A 24,243-nucleotide genomic window follows, 5' to 3' on the forward strand; every position below is an offset into this window, starting at 1 on the left:
ATTTAAAAATTTCAACTTAATACCGTATTAGGTTTACTAATTTTAATTTCTAGAGCTTTGCTTTTGAAGACGACTGTTCACCGTATAATTTTTGTGTATATAGAATAAGCTACTCTAATTGAGATATTTGCATTCTTCGATCAGGAAAAACGTTCCGTTATACGTGGAACTAATGTACATACTAGAGTATAATACAATACAATTATATTAACGTCCATTTTAAAGCAACACTAGAGCTATTTTGGGACGGTCCTCGTAATTTTCAGCCGTGGGCTGATAAAGAGGACGATGTCTGAGCTAGCACACCTATCTTCAAACTTCCAAATCACACGTTTGAACCGACGGATTTAGCATGCACTAGACCCACTTACAATGACGGTTCTTTGGTGGATTCGGGTCTCGAGTCTGAAACCCTTCGGTTCCGAGACCTTACCACTGGGGCACCGCGACCTCACTCCCATCTACTAGAAGTTACTACAGGAGTAATACCTTGTCAAGTTAGAAACCCAACAAGATATAAAAATATCGAATTATTTACGAATTAATAACGAAATTATTTACATTTAATGTTGTTTAAAATTTCAGATTTTTTTCACACTAGAAAGATCTTTAGAAAGGAATCGATGCAATCAACTTAAATGTATCAATTTGAAGAAAAAACATAAAATGACAAATAATAAAATATATTGTTTATCCGTTACTTCTTTCCAATGCTCGATCTTTTTTTTAAATTGGTTTTGAAGAAAAAAAAATTGCCTTTCATTTTTTTTTTTTTTTCTTTTTTTCCTGGAGGAAAAAAACTTTACCATGACCTGTACCTTCTCCTCCAGTATGAAGGATTGTGGGATGAAGTTCAGAAATTCAGGTTACTTCATTCTATTGACATTAAAATTCATTGCTTTATTTAACATTATTTTGCCTTTATGAATTTAATTACAGTTTATTAGTCAACGTTTTAACTTCCACTTTAAATATTTCTATCTCACAAACCGATCAACATTTGAATAACTATCTAAAATTTGTTGAATAACTGTTTTGCAGGATACATCGAATTTTTAGAAATGCAATCTCAGCTTCTTTTCTTCTTTTTCAGTTATATTTACAAAAATTTGGATACCTCGAAGATAGTGGATACAGGGTTGGTGCTCTGGTAGCACCGGATACCATTAATAGTGCAATAAAAGATTTCCAAAGGTTTGCTGGTCTTAACCAAACAGGTGAGTTTAATCTTTTTTCACATGTCATGGAAATTGAAAGCATAATATTTAATTATTATTACTGCATATTGTTTATTATTGCATAATCAAAATTACTCTAAAAAATCCACCACATTCAAACTGTTTATAAGTTTTCTTCTCCATTGATAGCCTCCACGTTCTTTATTCGCTTTCAAACATATGCCACTCAATATTTGAAATATTCCTCATGTTGTTTAACCCTAGATGGGAACCATCATTTCTGTGATTCTTCGGCTGACAATTTATAGTCCGTTTGATTCTTGATCGAATAATAGCTTATTTTGAAATTGTTGGCGTATTTTATGAATGCAGAAACTTAAAAGAAATTATTGAAGTAGTAGATATAAATTTATAGTTTTACATAATATTAATAAATAGTCCGTCATTTGCGACTAAAACATGAATGCAACTTTCGTGTATAAGTTGTCAAACATTACAATCCTTTAGGACCATCATTATTATTTTAATAAAAAATTCAATTGTCACTTGGAATATTAAATTGTTTCCTGAGGATCAGTTTGGCTCATATTTGTAGTCAATATGAGTATTAGGGTTTAAAAAAAAAACTCAAAAAATACGACCAGCTGAGCTAGCCTGATCTTCAACAAGGTTTGAAAGTAACATAAATAAATGTTGGGCGTTTCTTTGAGCGTGTGTGTGTGTTTTCCTTCTTGTGACGTATTCTCAGGTGGAAATGTTGATGCATTTCAAATGACAATTCCATTCCATAAAATTCCAATTCCATAAAATGACCTAAATTCCATTATAGAGTTTTAAATGTACTACCTCTCTGGGTAATGCGAGAGTATTCAACGCACATACAGTTGCTTCTTCTTTTATCAAGAGGCACATTCATAACTCATCCCCCCCCAAAACATGTACGATTCCTTTATCAGAAAAAATGCTGTTATATTTTCACGCGCAGTAAATTATAGTAAAGAAAAAACTGTCACCATGCCAACGCCAATGCAACAAATATTGAATCGATGTTATCAACTAGCAGAAAATATCTATAAGAACAATTATCTTTTCAAAGGTTATTTGAAAACTGAGCAATTTGACAATATTAAATGCTTACACTTATTTATGTCCCCAGAAATTGAACTGAATAATTGATAAAGCAAATAAATGATTGGTGTATTGTTGCAAACATCATAATTAAATGAATTCAATGATAATAGTTTTATACAGTATGGGTAAACTTAGTTGCCTGTTACAAAGTAAGATGCATAATTTTGATTTTAACAACGCCGGCCTAACATGGTCAACGGAGCTGTATTCTAGTTTCAGTCGACAAACATATGCAGATCAAAGTGATAATTTATCGTGATAAATGGTATCAAGGACGGTCATCGGCCGTGAAGTGAAATTCCCTTGACGTACAAAAGACTTGCGGCTGGAAAATAAACCCTCTTTCAGGTTTTCGTGCGAGCGTATCAGATGTTTACGATTTCAACACCATAACGACTACGAGGAAGTAGAAATTTCCGAGAACATTTCCGAAAAATACGCAGTAATTTAGAAAAACTCATTAAAAAAAGTACTACATGGAGTTCGATTGTTACAATGGATGCGGCAAAATATTTGGCTCGAGAGTTTTATTATAATATGAAACATGTAAGAAAAAATGGAATGCGTAAGTGGGAAACAGTCTTTGCGGTTTGAAACCGCCTTCGTTTTATTTGAGGTTTGCGCTGAATTTTTTATGAGGCAATCTTTAGCTGCAATAGCGGATATTTGAATTGTCCCCAACTATTTATTTAGTTTACTCAGTTTACTTTATTTCATAACGAGGTAAATGTTTCATAATGTTTAGTATCAAAACTTAGTGCATAGAAATTTTAATAAAGGAATCTTTAAGTGAAAAGTTGTTTTATAATTTTTCTAATTAACATGGAAAGAGAAAAAAAATTATGAAAATAATTAAAATATTTAAAAGATAAGTAATGTTATCTTATGTTAGTATTAAGTATTACCATTTTGAAATTCCATGTCGATTGTATAATAAAGACATTTTTTTTGTCTTTATCAAATCTTTACACTGAAAAAAGCCTGAGGCGGAACATCTGCAATGCTGGCCAAATTTTAACATCTATTAGTCAATTTAGTTTTTTCCGCCCAGAACCTCAAAATCAGAAAGATTTTTTAAACAATTCATTCAAATGATAATCGATGTTGTATAGTCAAGTGCAAAGTATCCCCCTGCATACAAAGCATGAAAGGGGATCAGTTTGAAAGAAAAACCTTTCAGAAAAGCATTGATTCTGCCATCAGGTAGGTTCAAATATGAACATTTCCTAGTTCCCTTGCAGCGACAATGTCAGTACAAGAAGTATTGCAGTGCTAGAAAATAAACATTGCACAATATATATTAAGAAAACTGTAATTTTTAAAATTGTACGTTTTTGAGGGGTTTAAAAAAATATTTTTTAGCATTTATTGAGCATCTGTTTTCAAATTAATTTTATTATTGAATTAATGAATCGATTAAGGAAGTGCCTGTGTTCTAGAAATTGTATCTTTGGTCGAGATTATTGGGCTTGAAGTAAATAACATGGGCATCAAGGAGCTGTTAGAAATATATAGCAGGAAATACTAAAGCAGGAAATACTTATGATGCTGCATTCTGTATTACAGCAAAAAGTCGAGGATGGAATTTGTTCAGGAGAGGGAGAAATAGCAGTCTCAGCAAAGCAACAACCTTCCAGTGAAATAAAAAAGATGCTGAAAGTATGGGATTTTATTGCATCGTATAGTCAGAAGCATCACCTTAAGCAGGCAGTAGCTATGCGCTATAAATTCGTTTAACAATAATGTTGTGTCACATTTTCACCAAATATTCAAGCGTAACCAAAGACAAATGTCTTTAGACAAGTTTCTTGTAAAAAATAAAGGCATTATGAATATTAAATTGCATTATTTTATATTTTTAAAGAAGGTTTCGTAATGGATTGCATTGTCCTATTTTACATGGATTCCTATGGGAAAAAATTGTTTTATTTAACGAGTATTTCGCATTAAGCATAAGATTCGGAAACGAATTACTCTCGTTTAGTGAGGCTCCACTGTATTGCAAATACAGTAAGAAAATTGTGTTTTCTAAATTTCAAATTAGGAGGTATTTATTTTGCTTTTGAGATTTATTAACCAGTTATTTTCATATACACTTTTTATTGAGTTTCTTAATTTAAGAATTTAATTTATTAATCTTGGAAAATTTTGGTTGGGAATTTTACTTTTTTGTGATTTGACTGCATCGGAATTTATCATTTCATTAAATTTTCCAAATGCTTTTTCATTATTAACAAAACACCTTAAGTAAAATTTTGCTATAATTAAAATTTCAAACTCTTGCCAACTTTCATGAATTTCAAACTGAAATTGAAATCCATTTTCATATTTCCAGGTATAGTAATTGTTTGTGTAGTATGAAACTTAGAGGTTTGAAAACCGGCTGAATTATTACCATGTCTTTGGTAACATTTTATTGAGTAACCTTTTAATTTGCATATGCAAATATATAACCCGCTCTTTTCATACCATTAATACCGAGACAAAACATTGTAATTATATTTTGTTTTGTCTATGGCATTATTTTTGTGTTAGTATCCCTAGGGCTGTGAGCATTTGATTCTGGTAATAGTAACTTCAATTTGCCTACATATTATGATACTAATTAAACAGGACTGGCGCATTTTGTGATTTTCTGCAATCTTACTATTCTTAAGAACGTACAATGCTTTAAACTGTTATTATATATGGAAAAATGATAAAAACAGTGGCCAATTTCGATAATTTGAGGCTATAGATACAAAATCATTTTGAGGCTTCTCCTCGGAAAATTCTATTGACAATGAAAACGTAACGTGAAAAAACTTATTTGTGATTTTAACTTTACATCTACGATTACGTTATTAGTCTTTCGTAAAATTACGTTATTAGTCTTTCGTAAAATTATGTTATTAGTCTTTCGTAAAATTACGTTATTAGTCTTTCGTAAAATTACGTTATTAGTCTTTCGTAAAATGATGTTATTAGTCTTTCACGGAAACAAAAACATACATTATATATGTACGAATGTTTTTGTTACCGTAATAGACCAAAATTTGGCAAATAGCGGCATTATCCGGCGAATATCGGGATTCACATAGTCCCCTTCGACATTTATCAGAAGAATTTTTTTTCATATTTTATAAGCTAAATTAGATCTAGATTTTTTTTCCCTTCATACCTTTTCCAGCCTTAGGATCAAATGGATAAATCATAGGAACTTTACTGCAAGCAGTTATAAATACATGTAGCAAAAAGTCTTACAAGCCTTAGACATCGTGAATGATAAAGTGGGATGTAACGTCAAAAATAAATACTTGGAATGCTCAAAGTAAATGTTTCAAAGACTTGCTGTTCGAAATTATAAACGCTTTGTATGTTACTATTCTTGCAGTTGTGTTTGCACGTTATTGCACATTTGTATTCCATTTAAACCTGTAATGTACATTTATCTGTTGTATCAGTTTCTTTTACTCAATTCACTGAGAAAGAGCTTGTAGAGGTCGTCTTTCGCGACAGCACTCTATATTATTGTAAAAATTATTTCTTTATACTTGCCGGGCCTACTCTTAAATTTCGTCCTATGACTTTAGAAACATTCTCCAGATTATTTCAACGAAAAAAAAATGCGATCTTATTACAGAAATGCTTTGGTATCATTGTATGTTAATTGATTTTAGCAACAAATTGACACGCTATATTTAAAAAATTGATACACAAAAAAGGGATCTTGATACTAAAATGGCAGCTGGGGTTTCCAAAATTGGCAACAGATACGCACATTTTTACAGCACATTTAATATTTCACGCACATTTTAATATTTCATAGGCAATTGTACAGTTTAACAGGAAAAATTACAATAATTGCGTGCCTCGTTTCATTTTATTTTTTTTACAAATCTTTTGCATTACGACACGAAACTGGTCATTTACCATTTGTTGAAATCTTCATTCACGTTTTCGAGGTATTATCTGAAATTTTTCAAAGCAGGATGCCACGATTGCAGTATGCGTGCGTTTTGAAATCGTTGAATGTGCTTGGAAGTCTTTTCTGCGTTTTACAATTGCGTATTATTAATGAAATTTCATTTATCCGTTTCTGCCTTTAAAGTAGGATGTTTCTTTAAATCATGAAATATTTGTAAGCCAATAGTCGTGAAATTTGATGTACAACTAGTACAGTTCATTTGTACTCAGAAAGAATCAGTTAAAGATTATTATTCGACAGAATAAGTGTCCCAAGTTGTGCAGTATTCTCAATAAATATCTGAAGTGTGATCATTTCGACAAGTTTCATGAAAGAAAAAATTCTTACAATTAATCGCTTTTTCTATCAACTGTAAGATCCTATACGTTGCAGTAAATCTGCACTTCCGCTTAAATGAATTATGTTACTACCTGTAGGAAGTTCAAGCATTTTGTCATTGACATTCTGTCAAAAAGACTGAACTAAAACACAAAGCCAACACACATGGCAACAGAATTGCAATCCAAACTCTATTAAGAATTGTGCGCAATCAGTGCACTTAATGCACACTATCGCTCTGCATTTACGATTTATTGCATCATTAAACTATTATTCTTGAAACTGCGTTGTTACGTTATTGCAAATTTGTCTTTATCTAAACAGCCTTTATAAATTATCAAACATGTCATCTTGTCAATTTTATCAATAAACGGATATATGAGGGATAGCCAAACAAAACAAATATCAAATAAACTAAATAAACCCTTTTGCATTAGTTGTTTATTATTTAAATAAGGTACGTATCCGCAGTCAAAAGCTGAAAACATCTTGTAGAAGATACAAACAGATTCATCATCCACGAAATAGAAATAGCATAAGAGAAAATGTTCACGTGCGCAAGGTATAAGTGACGACGCGCATGGTGAGATTTGTATTTTCTAATAATGCATCCCTAACTACAGAAATGGAATATATTTTCAGTAAAGTGAAATCGAAAAGGGTTATATTTGAAATATGGTGCTGAATTTTTATCCCATTTCTCGAAAGACCAAATAATTTATTTCAATTGAAATATCACTATATCTTATTATCGATTTATAGATTCTTGAAGGGCAGGAGGAAAACTTGAAAAAATCCCTTATTTAATATTAAATTTAAAAATTCACTTATTAAAGTTTAGCATTTAAGAAATAATTTAAATTAAATAAAAAAACTTTTCTTTCTTCCTTCTAAAAATTTCACTTATATGTACTTTTTTTAAAAATCTGATTTCCTCTCTAATTTTCTGTTTAGTTTTTAAAATTTTTTTAATGTTAAAAATCTTTTGAAAAGAAATTCGTAAATATTTATACACAAGTCTCAAGTTATTTAAGCAGTTCATTTAAATGTTTTGCTTAAACAAGTTTTATATAAGATATTCCAGTAATTCTTGGAAATATTGTCTTTTCAACAAGCGGATATTCGCATGCACGGCACGATTCAAGAGACCTTGACCTGAACATCAACCGATTCGGCGGATAGCATGAAGAAATGATATAAAAGGATCATTAGGAAGCTCACTTTAACAACAAAAAATTATATTAGCGTTTTACGAATTTTCGCATTTCGTGCTTGCCTAACAATTGCTTAGTGTCCATTTTTACATAGTATGCTGTAGGAAGACAAATAAAGGAAGTTCATACTTGTAAAGTATTGTCAAATTGTTTTCGGGGTTTAAAGTACTTAATTTCTAATTCTACTAAAAGAGATTTATTCTTTTAATCTTTCCAGGGATTTTAATAACAATTTTTCAAAATAGTTTATTCTACCAAGATAGTTTTAGATCGGTTTAGTTAAATTAACATATGGTTTTGAAACAATATCAGGGCTATTTTGGAACGGATATCGTTATTTGGATTTATGATCAGAGAGTGAGCACGATTCTTGGCCGATGCCGCTCCAAACTTCTGCGCCACACCTGCTGGAGGATGTTGACCTTAGGCTATCTACCAACACAGCGATTCTTTGGAGGCATCTTTTTGCATCTAGAAATAGGAACCTTTAAGCCACTTCGACCCAAGTTTACATAAGAAAAAATCTTACTTTATATACATCCAAAGTAATTGCGAAGACTATGAGAGGGAAAATGACCGAAATTCGAATCAATCTCTGTTACATGAGGGTTATCATGAAAAGACAGTTTGAAATATTAGTGATAGTTCATGAGATAGGTCTGCTTTCTTAGAATTAAAATCCCTCGGTAACATAATAAGCTTTAACAGGTGGTAATTTTATGCGTTCAGAATTCACATACACAAAGGGTTTCGTCTGAATAAAGACGAACACCCGTGCTTTTCCATACGCGAAACTAAGGCTGCCGTTGAAGCAACAAGATCAGAAAAAAAAAAACTTAATGTTAACGATTAGTTTTTCTGAGAAGTTTATTTCTGCTCAATACATTCAAATTAAGAACATTCATAAATTATTTATTTTAAAAGCTTATTTTGCTTTGTTTATTTTTCTATTATTTACTCAGCAATGATTATATTTGATGATATTAACGAGAAGCGAAGATTACAATTATGCAAATGTAAAGAGAGGGTTGCAACAGTTCTCTGATTAAATTCTTTTAAAATTTTAATTTTGAATGCTTGTATTTCCTTGGTTATATAATAAGATATTGTGATTTTTTTAATATTCTTCTCTATACGAACATAAGTGGGGTTTTTTGTTTTCATGGAAGTTACTACGATATAAAACAAAATTTATTGATGGAAATATTATTATCAAAATCCAGGGAAAAAGTTCTGCTTTGGACTTCAAGGTTAATCATGTCACATATTTTTTTGAAGAAGTTAATTTATTAATGTATTTATTTATCAATTACCCGTAAATCTTAGGAAACTTGCATTTCTTAGATTTTCTAAAATTAATTACAATAAATAATTGCCAAATCAAATTACTTAAAAAATTTCATTCAATTTAGAGTCACTCAAAGTTTTTGATGTCTGCCAATGAATTATAGAATGAACTATATGATTTATCAATCAAAATATTTCGCTTTATTTATCTATTTATTTTCTCTTTCTATTATGACACGTTATCAGGAGAGCGAAACATTTTATTGCGCAAACTGGAATATAAATATTTATTCTTTAGAAGAAAGCGATTTAAAAGAGAGAAAGAATTACTGCTCTAAATGATATTTTACTTACTTGCTTGTTTTTTTCCTTTGTTAAACAGGTTACGTCACTTAATTTCAAAGTATTATATAATTTTTCATTCTTTTTTATTGCCAGCCTTTTTATGGTTAATTTCAAACCTCTCCCTCCATTTTATGCTAAACCAAAAGTTAATGAAAAACAAAAACAATTCGTGCACTTACAATAAAAGTTTGTCATCATTTGTCATTAAGAGTAAGTCGCGTTAAAAAAACAAGTCTAGCTTATTACGTAACATCAATTTTGTTGCTATTTTCTACAACGTAAATCTAAATGCTTGGCTTCGTCTTGCGCAAGGCTTTGTTTGTCATGTCTCATTTACAATTCAGCCGTCCATGCGTTTGATTTTAAATTATATTATCTCAATGTACAAACGTTTGTCAGATAGATAAAAAAATCATTAATTCTCTTTTCCAGCAATTAGATAATACAGAAACGCAATTATCTTTAGATATCGTTTATACAAAAGTCATTTCAAAGCTGCATGTTACCTGTTTTGTGAAGATATAGAAAAATGATGCCACGTTAATCCGTTTTCTACCAAAAGCATATCCTTTCCTCTTTTAGTCAATTTTAAATTACGTGTTTATCAAATGTTGACATTGTTAAACAAGTAATTCGAGTTCGAGTTATAAGGTTACAAAGAATAAAACAGAGGAAGATCAATGATATAAAAAATTAGATTCAAGGTTTCAAAGCCATATTTGAAGTGAATTTTGAAAAGGACTGAAATGAACTTAGAAAACTTGATTGGATCGTTATTAAAATTGCATAGATACGAGAAACAAGTAAATCATATTTTCTTTCACTCAGTTTGCAAATTTACAAATAAAATGAATATGATATTCTTAAAAATGAAAAAAAAATGAAATGCGGTTGGAAAGAACAGGTAACGAATGAAAAGCAGTTTTTGATATGTGTTTAGGTAAGAATGTGCTTTTTAAATTATAGATATATTTGGGATAGAAAGGAAACGAGAATCAGGAAACAAAATTTCAAAGTACTCGAAATATTGAAATTTTTTTCTCGTATGAGATTAATACATGCTTTCCTTCGCTGCATTAGCATTTTTTTTATCAAAATGTTCAAAATAAGTATTTTATTTAAGAAATTTCACTGAACTTTAATTACCATCTCATGAGGTATTGAAAATTAGTGTTTATTACTTAATTATCGCTGCTGCCTCTAAATTTTATCTGCTGCGCCATATTCATGATGTTGATTATAAATTCTAAACAAATATAAATTTTAAAATATGGACGTTATCCTCTTACAACATTAAATGTTCAGTTGAGATAAGATTATTTATTCAAAAATAAACAATTCGTACTTATTTGTATGCAACATGCTTTTTACTGGAGAATCGGCTTGTAAAACTAGAATCATAAAATTATTTTAAAAACATTCTTCATAATAGTTTTTCTTTATTTAATTATTTTATGTTTCTGTGAATAAGTATGTTTTGACTTGCAGAAAAATGGCCCAGAGAAAAAAAAAAGTTCGTCAATGTTTGTGTGGGGGGGGGGGATTTGTGTAGGGAAAAACATGTCTGTAATTTGAAATCAAAAGTATAATAAGTTGATGTGTAGTTGATGCTCTAAAATAATGAGACAATTTATACTTTCTCTTCTAGATTAAATTCAATTAATCAGAAACAATTTAAAATGCAGTCAGTGAATCCTAAATGGCACAAAAAGCTCCGAATTGCAGGTGAATGACGTATGTTTCTTTGCGTCTTAGGGTGTAGATTCTTTTTCCATGAAATTAAACAACTTTTATTTTCAATATAGAGACGTTATACAGAATACTGATACTCAATATTTAAAACTAATTGCTGTTTGAGCTTTGGGTTACCTTTTACTATATTAGGGTTATTTTTAAGACTTTTTAGTCGAGTGTAGTGATATATTTCGTAGTTTTTATCGTACTGACAAGAATTACTACCGTTTGTAGTGAAATATTCATAAGCGTCACTAAGTTGAATACAAAATATAGCGGGTTACTCTAACGAATTCCATTCATTTTTAAAAAATTAATTGAGCCTTGTCATTTTAAAATTTATTTTAGAGCTCAACGAAGAGTTTTTATAGTTGAAAATTTATCAAAATTAAATAAATAAAATCAACGATGAAAATACTTTGCGTTTCATTTAAAGATAATGCATGAGATAAGAAATTAAAAGAATCTCGACTAAATATCACTTAACGTGATGGAACAACAAGAAATCCAAGAAATCCCAGTTATCATTTGTGTTGATGTGCATTTCATTTTATCTTGGAAATATTTCAATTACTGATGTGGTTTGACATTTATTTACATATCAGTAAGAAAATATCGATACAGTCAATTGATTTTAAGAAAATTACTCGAAAGTCGTTCGTCAGAAATCGTGGAACACTTATAAAAATGTACATCAACATTTTAAAGTTGATACACTAAAATATTATTCAACTGATAGTTTCATCTGCTGATTATTATATGACGTTAAAAAGTGCGTAATGTGGACTTGCACGCACTTCTTAAAAATTACATTGAAGAAGCAATAAATCCAAAAGAATCTTAAATGCATATATTTGTATTAAATCTACAGACTAGGATTTAAAACCAAGGAAAACGCATACATATACGCATGAATGGTATAAAAAAATTTTTAGTCACTTATTTGGTTCTAGACAGATTTTTTTTTTTTTTTTTTTTTTTTGGAATACAACAAAGAGAGACAGTTTATTTCCTTTCTATTAACCTCCTGCTTTTACTCAGCCCAAGAACTGATTTGGGACGGATATCTTCATTTTAAATTGTGGTCAGTTGATGAATTCGATTCCTGAGCCGGTAGCCCCTCTCCAAGCTCTTACATGTGTCTGACCCTTAACATCGGATTTAACAAGTACCAGACCCACATGCACGGGGAATCTAATGGAAACGAATTTCGAACGTTGAACCTTCTGGCAATAAAACCAAAAACTTACCACCAAACCACAATGGTATTAGATCAAAACCGGTGTTTAATTGCCATAATTTTATTTTGATTATGAAATGAAGTTTAACATTTGAAAAATAGAGAAAAAAAACACTTTCCCTTTAACTCAGCTGTCGATTCAAAACTTTTCCATTGTATGACACAGATACTTTCCAATATTTAACTTCCTTGTTCTTGATCTGGCATTGTTTGTACAATAATGTTTCATACTTAGCTCTCGAATATAGTAGCTATGTACTTTTCACTCGTCATGAGTAACGTAATGAGAAGGGAATTCGTTATCTTCGAATCGATATATTTGTTCCATCTGTGACCAGAAATATTTCAGTCACATAGCACTTTTATTTTAATAAAATATGTTGTAAAATAGAATAGTTGTTTGGAAGAAAACTGTTGTGTGGATAAACAGTATTTCAGTTTGTTAAGTAATATAAGAAATTCTTTTAGGTTAGTACTAGATAAATCAAAAAGCAATAATGGCAATGGAAAAAACAAAACACACACAAATATATAAAAAGTATTAACTTTGGTTATTTAAATATATACATGTATACAGAATGAAAAATCCTAAATTACAGACAAATTACATAAGGAATATAATGTTCCGTCCAGAAAAGAAGATGTCTTATTAAATGAGTAAGTGACTAGTTTATGCATTAAGCAACTCCGTTGCAGGCTCCACGTTAAATAGAAATTCTGAAAACCGTTATACTCTTTGGATGAAAGTCTTAGAATTTGTGCAATGTCAAAGCAGTTATGCTCCCGAATTAATAAGGAGCTAATTGTTCATGCATGCTCTAAGACCGAGAATATCAATTATGTAGCAAAATTTGTGCTCTAAAGAAATTGGCATTTACTCTGGCATTAAGGCAGATCTTCTTAGACGTCTATTATCCTAGGATAGAAAATATTTTATATCGCATAGAGGTAAAATATTTTATATCATATCTTTTCTAGTATGAGCTTGATTCCAATTTCTAAGAAAGATTAAGAAATAAAGATAGCATTGTCTTGGGAAAAATAATTTGTTAAATTAGAGTAAAAAAATCAGATTCCTTATTTTTTTAACTCATCTCCTTTTGTAATTACCGTTTAATAAAAGTAAATTAGGTAATCTTTTATAAGGAAACATACTGAAACCAGCAAAATATTACTGCTAGCAATGGAGTGTTGCAAGATTTTGTTAAAAGGGTATAAAATGTTGATTTCTATTTCTCTTTACAACTAGATAGTTGGAGAAAGAGATTTAGACAGTTGCATGCATATGATATAATTATAGTATTATAAGAAAATTTTGCTCATGGAGGCTTTTTTAAAATACTACAATTATTATATAAAGTGAAATATGTTTATTGATAGAAGAAATCTTTAATAATAAGTGTGTATTATTTAAGAAGGAAAAAGCTTTTCAATTATGTCTCGTAGATATAACATAAATGATCTAGAGTTTGAAAATGCTGAGATAACATATACTATAATCTTAATTGAGAATGCATAATTTAATTTTTTTCAATTAAATCCTCAGAGCAATTGAGCAACGAGCTAAGAGCTATGGGATTAAATTTTTGAACTTTAAGGAGACCACTGCGCATTACTTCAGCTGATATTTATGTCTAGACTCCTCACCAAGAAGATTCAAACATACTAAAACAATAACAGATTCTGAAAGCATCGATCCTACGTGTCTCACACTTAAGTGGGATTTGAATTGAAATTATAAATCGATCTTGATATGGCAAAGTGACGTCATTAACATTTTCATAAGTTATCTAGATCCTGACAGACGGCTCGCAAAGAAATATTTCTCTTAAGATTACTAAGTGAAAAATACTGCATTCTGATTTCCTTTATTGCTTTTTTTTAACACGAAACTTCTGATATGAATGTATTTTATAGATGTGTATTAGATAATATTTGTCACGAAATTGTGTTATGATTTATGCTAAAAATGATGAAGAGGAAAAGCCAACAATAGCACGAATACAACAACAATGAGATGAGTAACAATAAAACAAATTATATATCGTTGTGAAAATAGAAAGTGAATAAAATGTATAATATTGGTAACATTTTTTCCTTCAAACTTCAGACCAAAACATTCAAACTCGGCAAAACGTATTCGCCTTTTTCATCGCACAGGACGAGGAAAAGTATTACATAGGCAATATATTCTGAAATGTTGATTTTTATGTTAAACATTGTCATTCCCTGTTAATCTGGAATTCAATAATCCAGCAATAGGCAGAGCTCCCATCTTTTTTCTTTTTGAAATAAATAGTTGAGAGAGGGTCTCTTCCTCCTGAAATTTAGGAAGACATTTGTCATCTGTTTTTTGCAGAAAAATGAGAATGTTATATTTTGTCCTTCACTGTACTCAGCTCTCATACACTATGTTATAAACTCTCTACTTGAAATCATGTATATATTTGTGAAACTTCATTCGAGTTGGCGTTTTTTTTCCAGTTAAATTTCGTTCAATGCTTAGAAAATGTGACTTTGCTATAACTAAAGACTTGTACAGCAAATTCCTCTGAAACTTTTCTGTGAGAGAGAAATGATTCTTGAATCTATATATCATTCTATGCTATATAATATTCATCTAACCTTCTGTTAATGAACAAAAGAAACCGTTAAATTTCCGTTTATAGAATCAATCGAATTTTTATTTTACAATGTATATGAAGAAATAAATAGATCTTCAAATTGCAAGAAAAAAAATTTTGAAAATTTGCCACAGATTACTTATTAAAAAATTTACTTAATGTGGAACAAACTTTGAAAAATGGCAGAACTATGGTAGGGAAAGAATTTTACTTTTGATATAGTAATTGCTTGTAAGTTAACTTCCTTCTAGTAATGGAATGTCATTTTATTTTTAATACAATGCATGTTTTTTCTATGGATCAAGCCGATGGAAATCTGAACCGAAGATGTTAACGATTTTGTGACAAGAGCTCATTTTCAATTATTCTGATATGTTGAGAATGACATATTGGATTAATTTTTATTCTTCTTTAATCCTAAAATTATCCAGGCAGGGATAATGGATTGGAGATTTTCATGATAATGACATATTGTTCTTAGCAGTCATAGCTCAAATTAACTAACTGAATAAAACTAAATTTTCAAAACATAAAGCTTTCATGTCAACTATTTGAAATGTGTTCTTTATGTGTTAAAGTGTCAAGACTAATTAGATACACAGCACTGACGAATACAGAATTTCAAAAATAGTGATAGCTGTGTGTGTGAAGACTCTTCGCATTGAAGGACATACATACAAAAATGTTATAACACATATCTAACTGAATGTATTTCTATTATGAAATCGCATATTTTATGTTATATCGGTGATTTGACTTTGATATCAGATACTTTTCTTGATCTTTTCCCTTTAATTCACTCAAAATAATAAAGCCTATTCGAAAGCAAACATTTGTGTGTGTATGTGTGTGTCTATGTAATACATAAATTGCGTTATTCGCTTTCAAATCTCTTTCACTGCTTATTTTCACCGGTTTCTGATGATTACTTATTTTAGATCACACTTGCGCTAATCATACTTTCTTACCACCTTTCTGAAATGAACATTTTTCATTTTTAATTTAGTTTACAGAAAGAATTTATTTTTGTTTATTACCAATAAAACGAATAATATTTTCTGTCCTTTCCAGTTAATGCATTTTTGAGTTTGAGTTTGAATCATTATATTTATATATATATATTACTTAAAATTAAGAATGTAACATTATTCGTAATTTTCAAAAGGAAACAAATTCTTAATGGCTTGTTTTTATGCGAGAACAAACAAAAGTAGAAACAAGTAGCATAAAATAATGCTTCTGTTACATTTCCTTAAAAGAAAAAAAACTTAAAAACACAGCAGTCACTCCGAAAAACAATGAAACACCAACCTAAAACGGAAAAAAAAATATTGCAACATTCAGTATCATCACCTGTGCAGTTACTGCCTAAATCACTCCCTACAATATGCTTTGGTGGAAATTGAAAGGCGAAAAAAAAAATTCCAACAATAAATAAATGTGTACAAGACAATGATAAAAAAAAAAAAAACTGTCCACAGAGAAATAATTTTAGAAACATTTTGTGGTTTATCTTAATCACGGAAATCCAGAGGAAGCGTCCTTCATCACGCAAATGTGACGTCTTTTATAGGTGTGTTCTATCCCGAAGGTCAAAAGACAAGTCAGTGAAATGGAAAGTACTTAATTATTTGGCTCAACCACCCTGGTTTCCTACCTCTTTATCACAACGCAGGATACATAGCTGTTATCGAAGACAAACTGTTGCTTTTTTTCTCCGAAAAATTGATTGTCAAAAACCAGACTGAAGATGTTAATACAATGTATTTTTCTAATGGATATGAATAAAAATATTTTGTATTTATTAGATTAAGAATCTTTTTGAAGTTCGGGGACACACTTCATCATCTAAAACCATTGTCAGAATACGAAGAAAATCCCTAGCGGGTTTTCATTACACACTAAAGGGAGGACAATTGGCCTCAGACCACAGATGTAACACACTTCATCAGGCACAAATCTGTTTTGCGAAGTGTTGTTTTGATTAAGCCAATACTCCATAGGAGATTTAAGATATTTATGAATTCCACGATCGAATTATAATATCTATGAAATACTCAATTTTAGTTAGTAAGTTTAAAATTATTAAGTGCGACGTTCGGACAAATCAATTAATTGGCTATTGCTCTTATTTAGCTATACATTTGAAGATCGTGAAAGGTACAAGTACATTGCAAAATTTTATAAAAACCACGCTTTCACTATATTTATATTCTATCATCCATGTTTATGTTTCATAGAAACAAACATTGGCTAAGAGACTAATGTGTTACTAAAGCTGCATAGAAACAAAGAATCGCTTTGATTTTTTGCGCCATTCTATGAATTTCTTAAATTAGATCAATATCCTAGAAGAAGGGAGATTTTTTTTTTTTTTTGGTTCAGTGACATCCATTAACGAAAGGAAATGCAATATTGAACTCAGAATACTAGCCGAAATGTTTTAGAAAGTAAGAATTGTTGCATCCATTGAAATACCCGAATATGTGACAGCACCTTCGTAGTTTTAGATGTGACAACTTCTGTTTGTGCTAAATGGAAGATTCAAAGGAATTTCGCTACCACACTTTAATGATGAGTCATGCGATTTTTATTTCAATGTAAGAAAGAAGTATTTTTAAGTGGGTTGTCATTCAATATTCATTGAAGAAATATTTTCGACAAGACGGTGATGTAATTTGTTAAAGACGGTGTTAAAATAATTCCATAACAGAATTTCAATTAAATAACCATGGACATTAGATAAATATCTTTGATAAATGAATAAATGCGATATGAAAACGCTTCTATTGATAGCTGTAGACGTGACAAAATAATCAGATTGACTCTAGTTGAAAATTGCAACTACATTTGTTTGCATATATGCTCTTTAAAGTTGCAATCAGAACTCTAAATACTTATTTATACGTTCCTTGGGAAAATTTTTGTGAGTGCTTAATCAAATCGACAGGGAAATAAGCAATAACTTTTGATAAATAACAAATAAATACTGAAATTTTTAATAAAATACTCTATTTAATATTATGTATGTAATTTAAATTTAACTGCTTTGCTTATGAGTCCGATAAAGGTATTTTATAGTTTATACGATTAATTTATAAATAGCAATATCCAGCATATGTCTTTTAAGCAAATTTGTATTTTCCAAAGATTTTTTTTTTTCGAAAGAATGATTCAGTTTTCTGTTTTGTTACCATTTTCAAACCATAATTCAAAGTGATATTTTTGAATTTCAGTTTAAACAGTATATATTTATTATATAAATAAGGGCTTAGTCAAATTAATATAACTTTCTTCATGAGTTTTTTTGCTTTTTAGGCGTGTTAGACAATGACACAATATCCATGATGAACACACCAAGATGTGGAGTCAAAGACAAAATAGGACATGCCGCTTTTGCCAGGAGAAAACGGTATGCTTTACAAGGTAAGAATGCAACTTTAAAATGAATGAAGTGAATTCATCGCGAACTTTATTGTATTGCTTTTCTATGTGATATAATAAAAGCATTTCAAAACTATGGTACTTACATCTACTTAATTGTTAGATACTATGGCAATAAATAACTTGAGAAATTAGAAAAATATTCTAAATAGAAAGAAAAATTCAAGTTCTTTTCTTAAGAATAATCTTAACTAGTTCATGCACCAATAATAGATAACTATCTGTAACAAATAAGAGTTCTAAAGCTGTTTCGGACATTATAGAAGCAATTCATATGAAAATCATCTTCTGACATAAAACATCATGTCAAACAGAAATTTACATTATTATTAAAGCTTTACGTGATTTTATGCTTATTGGTTCAGAGGAAGTTTTCTTTCTCTTGCAAAGAAATATTTTTCTGTGAAGTCATTTTTCGTTATCACGGTATGTATCTATTTAAAAGCTTGCAGGATGCAGAGACACGTTACCTGTTTCCTGAGCCAACATCCTTTGTTTGGCATGATGAGGCTAAAAGTCGACACTTCTCTGAAATCTCACTATCAAAGCAAACCTCTATTTATTTAGGATATTTTTTTTACTTAATATTAAAGTACACACATATTCAGTAAAACTTGTGATAACGTTTGCTTGAAATTTATCTCAGAAATAAAATTTATTAAGTATATGAAATAAACTAACATATAAAAGTTTCGTCTAGTTAAATTAAAAGGCAGCGTAAGGATTATTTTTGGACGTATTTCATAATTTCGAGCCACTGTCAGATGAGCTTGTACCTTCTACGAACTTTCGCACACAGAGGTAGAATGTTTCATTTACAATATCAGATTTAATATGCACTGGTATCAAATATACAGCTAAATTTTAGTGGAATTTGATTTCGAACGTGGAGCCTTCTGGTCTACTACCTAGACTTTCATTATATGCTATTTTACATTAAATGCATTAAATAGAAATATATAAAAAAAGTTTTTCTTTAATTAATATAACACAAGTAAATTAAACTTCAGTTAATAAATTTCAGTAAATCAGGCATTTAAAAAGTATGGAAATCTTAGAATGCGTTATCCAACAAAACCAACAGAAACCGTTGAAAGCACTTTCCTTTTGTAATGCTCTACAGAAGCTGACTTTACTCAAACAAAAAAAATCCACGTCTGATACTTCTTGTTGTGTACAGCCGACCACACCGCCACCACTGAACGAGGCAGTATCGAAAGACCATGTATGATACTGTTTGGAAAATAATACAAACGTAACTGATCCCTTCTTTATATCATACTCTGATCTTCAGCAAGTCTGCAGGCCACATCTAATAGTTTTTGGTCCTCATGGAAGACAAATTCTAGACTAACGGAATTCTAGATTGGACAGTACAATTTTCAGAGACAGCGGATTATAAATGTTTAACAATATATACTTTATTTTTATTTCAATGAACAATAATGGTCGAATATATAGATAATATATAGCTTATACACAGGTTCAAGTTTCAATGCGCACCACTTCTATTCTTAGCGATTGAACAGCATGTTTAAGCAAGAGCTTCAGATAATTTGGTTTGATAGAAGAAAAAGGATATTAAATTTGTACTTGAGATTATATACTTTGTAGTGCTCTTTATGCGCCCTTAATGTAAATGTTATTCATAAAACATAGATGGCAGAAAAAGAATGTGAAAAGTCTTGTTCCTGTATGATATTTATACCCAGAAAGCTTGTCTCTCTTGATATTACGGTCACCCAGTTTCCGTATTTTAAGGTTATCCTTACTATTCTCATTCCTTTTATAAATTATTTCAAAATAGTTTCCAGGACAGTTCCACTGTATTCAAAGTCATCTAGAAAAACTAGAAAATATATCATTTCATGTGAAGAAATACTTAAAACAAATGAAAAATTATTTAGCATGTGTATATTTAAAAACATTAATATGACTAATATTGATAACTATTCACTCTAGCTACATTCAGTAATTATGCAGGGCTTTATGCCACCTTGTGGCATTACTGACAGGACGTTGGGTCCGGGTAGCAAAGGTCGGCTCCAGGATAGGAGGGTCTCAGGGTCGAAACTCTATTCCCCCGACGAAACATCGTATAAGTATGTCCAATGTCCGTTAAATCCGTTGTGGATTTCAAGTTAGAGTGACGCAGAAACCTGATGAAGGGGTGTAGGTTCAGGTGTCGTAATAGTCATCTGGTCAAGACCGTTTTATTAGTCATCTGTTGCTGCTTCGAAATCGGACCTAAATAGATTTAAAATCAGATTCGTGACCGTAGGGTTAAAAGTATTACTGAGATTCTCCTAGTCGATTTATGTGAAAGTTTGGAGATGAAATGCTAGTTCAGGTAGAAGTCTTTTTCTTTATTCCGTAGTAGCTCAAAATTGCGAGGTCTGTTTCTAAATGTAACTTCACAACTACTTTCATGTAACTTCAAAACGTGGTATTACGATAATTAAACTAAACCGATAATCTTTCAAATAACTATGGTTTTGTTCTTTTTGGTTTAATTTTCAAAATTATATAAAAAGGCAGTTTTTTTTTTATATATATACTGGCGCTGTTTTACTCTTTGAGTATGTTTGATACATCGAAAATGCATGTGTTTCAGAGATTCATGCCCTTTGGAAATATGAATATTTATCCTTTTCTTGAGGGAAATATTAATGTTGGGGAAAAAAAAAGAAAAAGGGATTTTTAGTTGTAATAAAAAGTTAAATTACCAAGTGATGATGAAATAAACAAAAGCAAAAAAGTTCATTAAGTCATACAACTCTTTGATACTGGAGATATTTAACATTGAAATCTTCTGAAGCATCTCCTAAGACTCTTTAGATGTAGAGATGCTTACTCATAACAAGTATTTTTTGTACAGAATTTTCTATATCATATGTCAATTTAGCATTTATTAGAATCGAATCCTTTTTATCAAATACATGGAGTCAAACGTCTTAGTTTATAATTATTTAAAATTCATGCATTATTGGGTGTAGTTATTAAATTATTCTTGCATCAAAAGCTCATTTTTTTAAAGTACATTTTTTCCTTATAATATTTTCTTAAAAATTCGAATTTCTATGAAAATATCTTATATTCAATACATCATGCAAGAAACATTGGCTCATGAAAAAGTCTTATTTGATTTTTTATATTTCTTAAAGGAAGTAAATGGAAGAAAACTGATTTAACATACAGAATCAGCAAATATCCTGATAGAGTGAAGGATAAATCAAAAGTGGATAAAGAAATCGCACGTGCTTTTAAGGTAAGCTTTATCTAACACATGACATTTTAAAAAAAAGCATTGTTTAAAAATATTTTTAAATAGAAACGCGAATTTCTCTAATCGAAATACAATCTTCACTTACCGCTGAAGAACAGAATTCGAATTTTATATGAGTCATTGAAAAATGTTAAATATAAGATCTATAATGAATTTAAAGAGTCTTGACAGATAAGATGTTGGATTTTAATTTACCAATTTCTTAGATAATATCGTAATATTTAAAAGTTTGGAACTTCAAGCAGTATATCGACATTTAAATTAATATATAGTGTCGGTACAATTTGGAAAATTTCATAAATGAATAATTTTTGAAATATGAAGTGCAAGGTTAATTGCAGATTAGGACTATTATATCTTTAATTTTTAGCTGGAAATGTCAATGTGTTTCAAATCACTTTCTTAGTGAGTTGTAATTCGCAGTTATTCATCATTCTTCTTGTGCTCTCGTAATGGTGGAGGTATATTACTTCCTAAAGTAGCAAAATTGGCTCCCCCCTCAAAAAAAAAAAAAAAAAAAAAAAAAAAAACTTTCTTGCATATTCTCTAATGAAGGTGTTGTCCCCACCCCATGCATAAAATTGTGGACTCTGGGAAAGACCGTGAATGCCACGAGTGCTCAGAGTTTTATTTTCCGAGTCCCTTACGTGAGAGCTGTAAGCTTCTTAGTATAATAAAGAAAACCGGTAATTGTATAGTAAATACATCCACTAGCGGAAGATAATTATGAAAGATCGATCTTAGGTGTGAATCCAGCGTATTTAATGAATCTAACTTGTGATATATGGTATTTAATCACTGATATGAAGTTAATACATTGCTTCAAAATCGAATATGTATTTTGGATATATTTTATCCAACCAATTAAAATCAAAATTTGACATGGAACTATAAATGTAGTCACAAGATCACATGCCAAATTTCATTTAATTAAGTCACTGCGTATCACGTTTACATGCTTGTGAAAGTTCCGACCTGTAGAATTTCCCAATAGACTCCTCCCACCCAATATAGACTCCCAATCTTTTGACAGATTTGGTTCAAAATTTGATAAGAATCTACATTTTCGATATTTAATTTTGGATTTGGTTGAAAATTTTATAAGAATCTACAAATTTGATTTAAAGACCATGCGCCAAATTTCATTCGTTTGGCTCAAAACGTTTTTGAGTTATGGTGCTCACAGAAAAACAAGCATAATTCCTATTTTTTTTTTTTTTTTTTTCAAACTCAGGAAGGTATGTAATGTGGAGATTCATCAAAATATCGAGTTGAATTTTTTGGCGATTGTAATACTTTCTCTTTATATACGAAAAAGTAAAATACTTCTGCACAAAAGAAAAGCTTCATGTGTTTCATTATCTTCCACACATTAAGCAGTATAATTATATATAATAAACCGTTTTTCATGCCTGGCTTATTTATGCTTGCAATGTATATAAATTGGCTTAAACAAAGATACAAAATAAAATTACTTCATTAACCTATATAATATCTGCAGAAGGACTTAGTTGAAATTTACAAATTCAACTTATTGAAAAACAGAGTTTTTGTTAAAAAATTAAAGATCTACCTTGGTTCTTGAGATGATATCGAAAGATGTGGGATATGCATGTCAAACTTTGCCTATTGCCTGCCTTTGTGCGACACCCCGTCTAATCATTGTAACGTTTACGTTACTAAAATTCAATAAGCAATTTTTTCTAAAGCTCAGTTACAAAATTAATTATACATAATTATTAATTATATTCTTGTAAAATCATACCATATAAAAAATTTGCTGGAAAGTTTATAAGCCTTGAAACTAAAGTTCAAATGAAAAATGGAAGATTTTAAATGTTATTGCGCGCGTTTTCTTGATTTTCGCAGATTTTCTTGACAAATACAGGATTAGTACCAAATTGTATACAAAAGGACATAAAGAGTTTCAACAAGAATTGGATTTTAATGCAAACTTCCATGAAATCAAGGTTCTGAAGTCTACAATATTTGCTAGCTGCATTAGGAAACGCTCGCTTTATTTGGGTTAAATTAGTCAAATTAGCAACCTATTTTGAAGCTATGCAAGAGCTTTTAGAAATGAAAATCATAGTATTTAAATGCGTTCGGATGACAATGATGCCATTTCAGTCAACATTCTACTCTATAAACTACTAAGCCATACAAACTGTTGGGGGTGCATTTAACTTGAACTACGCCACGGAGGATCTTCGGTGGAATTTGTCATGTTAATACACTGGTGAATCTCTGAACCGAGAACATAGCTGCCAGATGAGATTGCAACATCAACGACCGTTTCTGATAATATGACAGAATTTGAACAACAGAAATATCATTTGCTGTTATGGAAAAGGGTAATATCTGGTCTGACAGCTGATTTTCTAAAGCAGAATAGCCTACTGGACATTTATTAGTCATTATTTGAAGAAAGCTCTTATCCTATGTAATGCACAGCTGAGGCAACTGCTGAAATTA

At 30.3% G+C, this 24,243-nt stretch overlaps 1 protein-coding gene across 1 annotated transcript in view; it reads left to right on the forward strand.

The window, feature by feature from the left end:
* LOC129960348 (matrix metalloproteinase-16-like) overlaps positions 1-24,243 on the forward strand; it is a 61,794-nt gene that overhangs the window by 22,642 nt on the left and 14,909 nt on the right. The window contains exons 2-4 of the mRNA XM_056073726.1: positions 1,094-1,217; positions 18,357-18,464; positions 21,647-21,750. Of these exons, the coding sequence (XP_055929701.1) occupies positions 1,094-1,217; positions 18,357-18,464; positions 21,647-21,750 (336 nt within the window). The remainder of the gene's footprint in view (positions 1-1,093; positions 1,218-18,356; positions 18,465-21,646; positions 21,751-24,243) is intronic.

Source organism: Argiope bruennichi, chromosome X2 (genome assembly GCF_947563725.1).
Source record: "Argiope bruennichi chromosome X2, qqArgBrue1.1, whole genome shotgun sequence".
NCBI classification, from domain to species: Eukaryota; Metazoa; Arthropoda; class Arachnida; order Araneae; family Araneidae; genus Argiope; species Argiope bruennichi.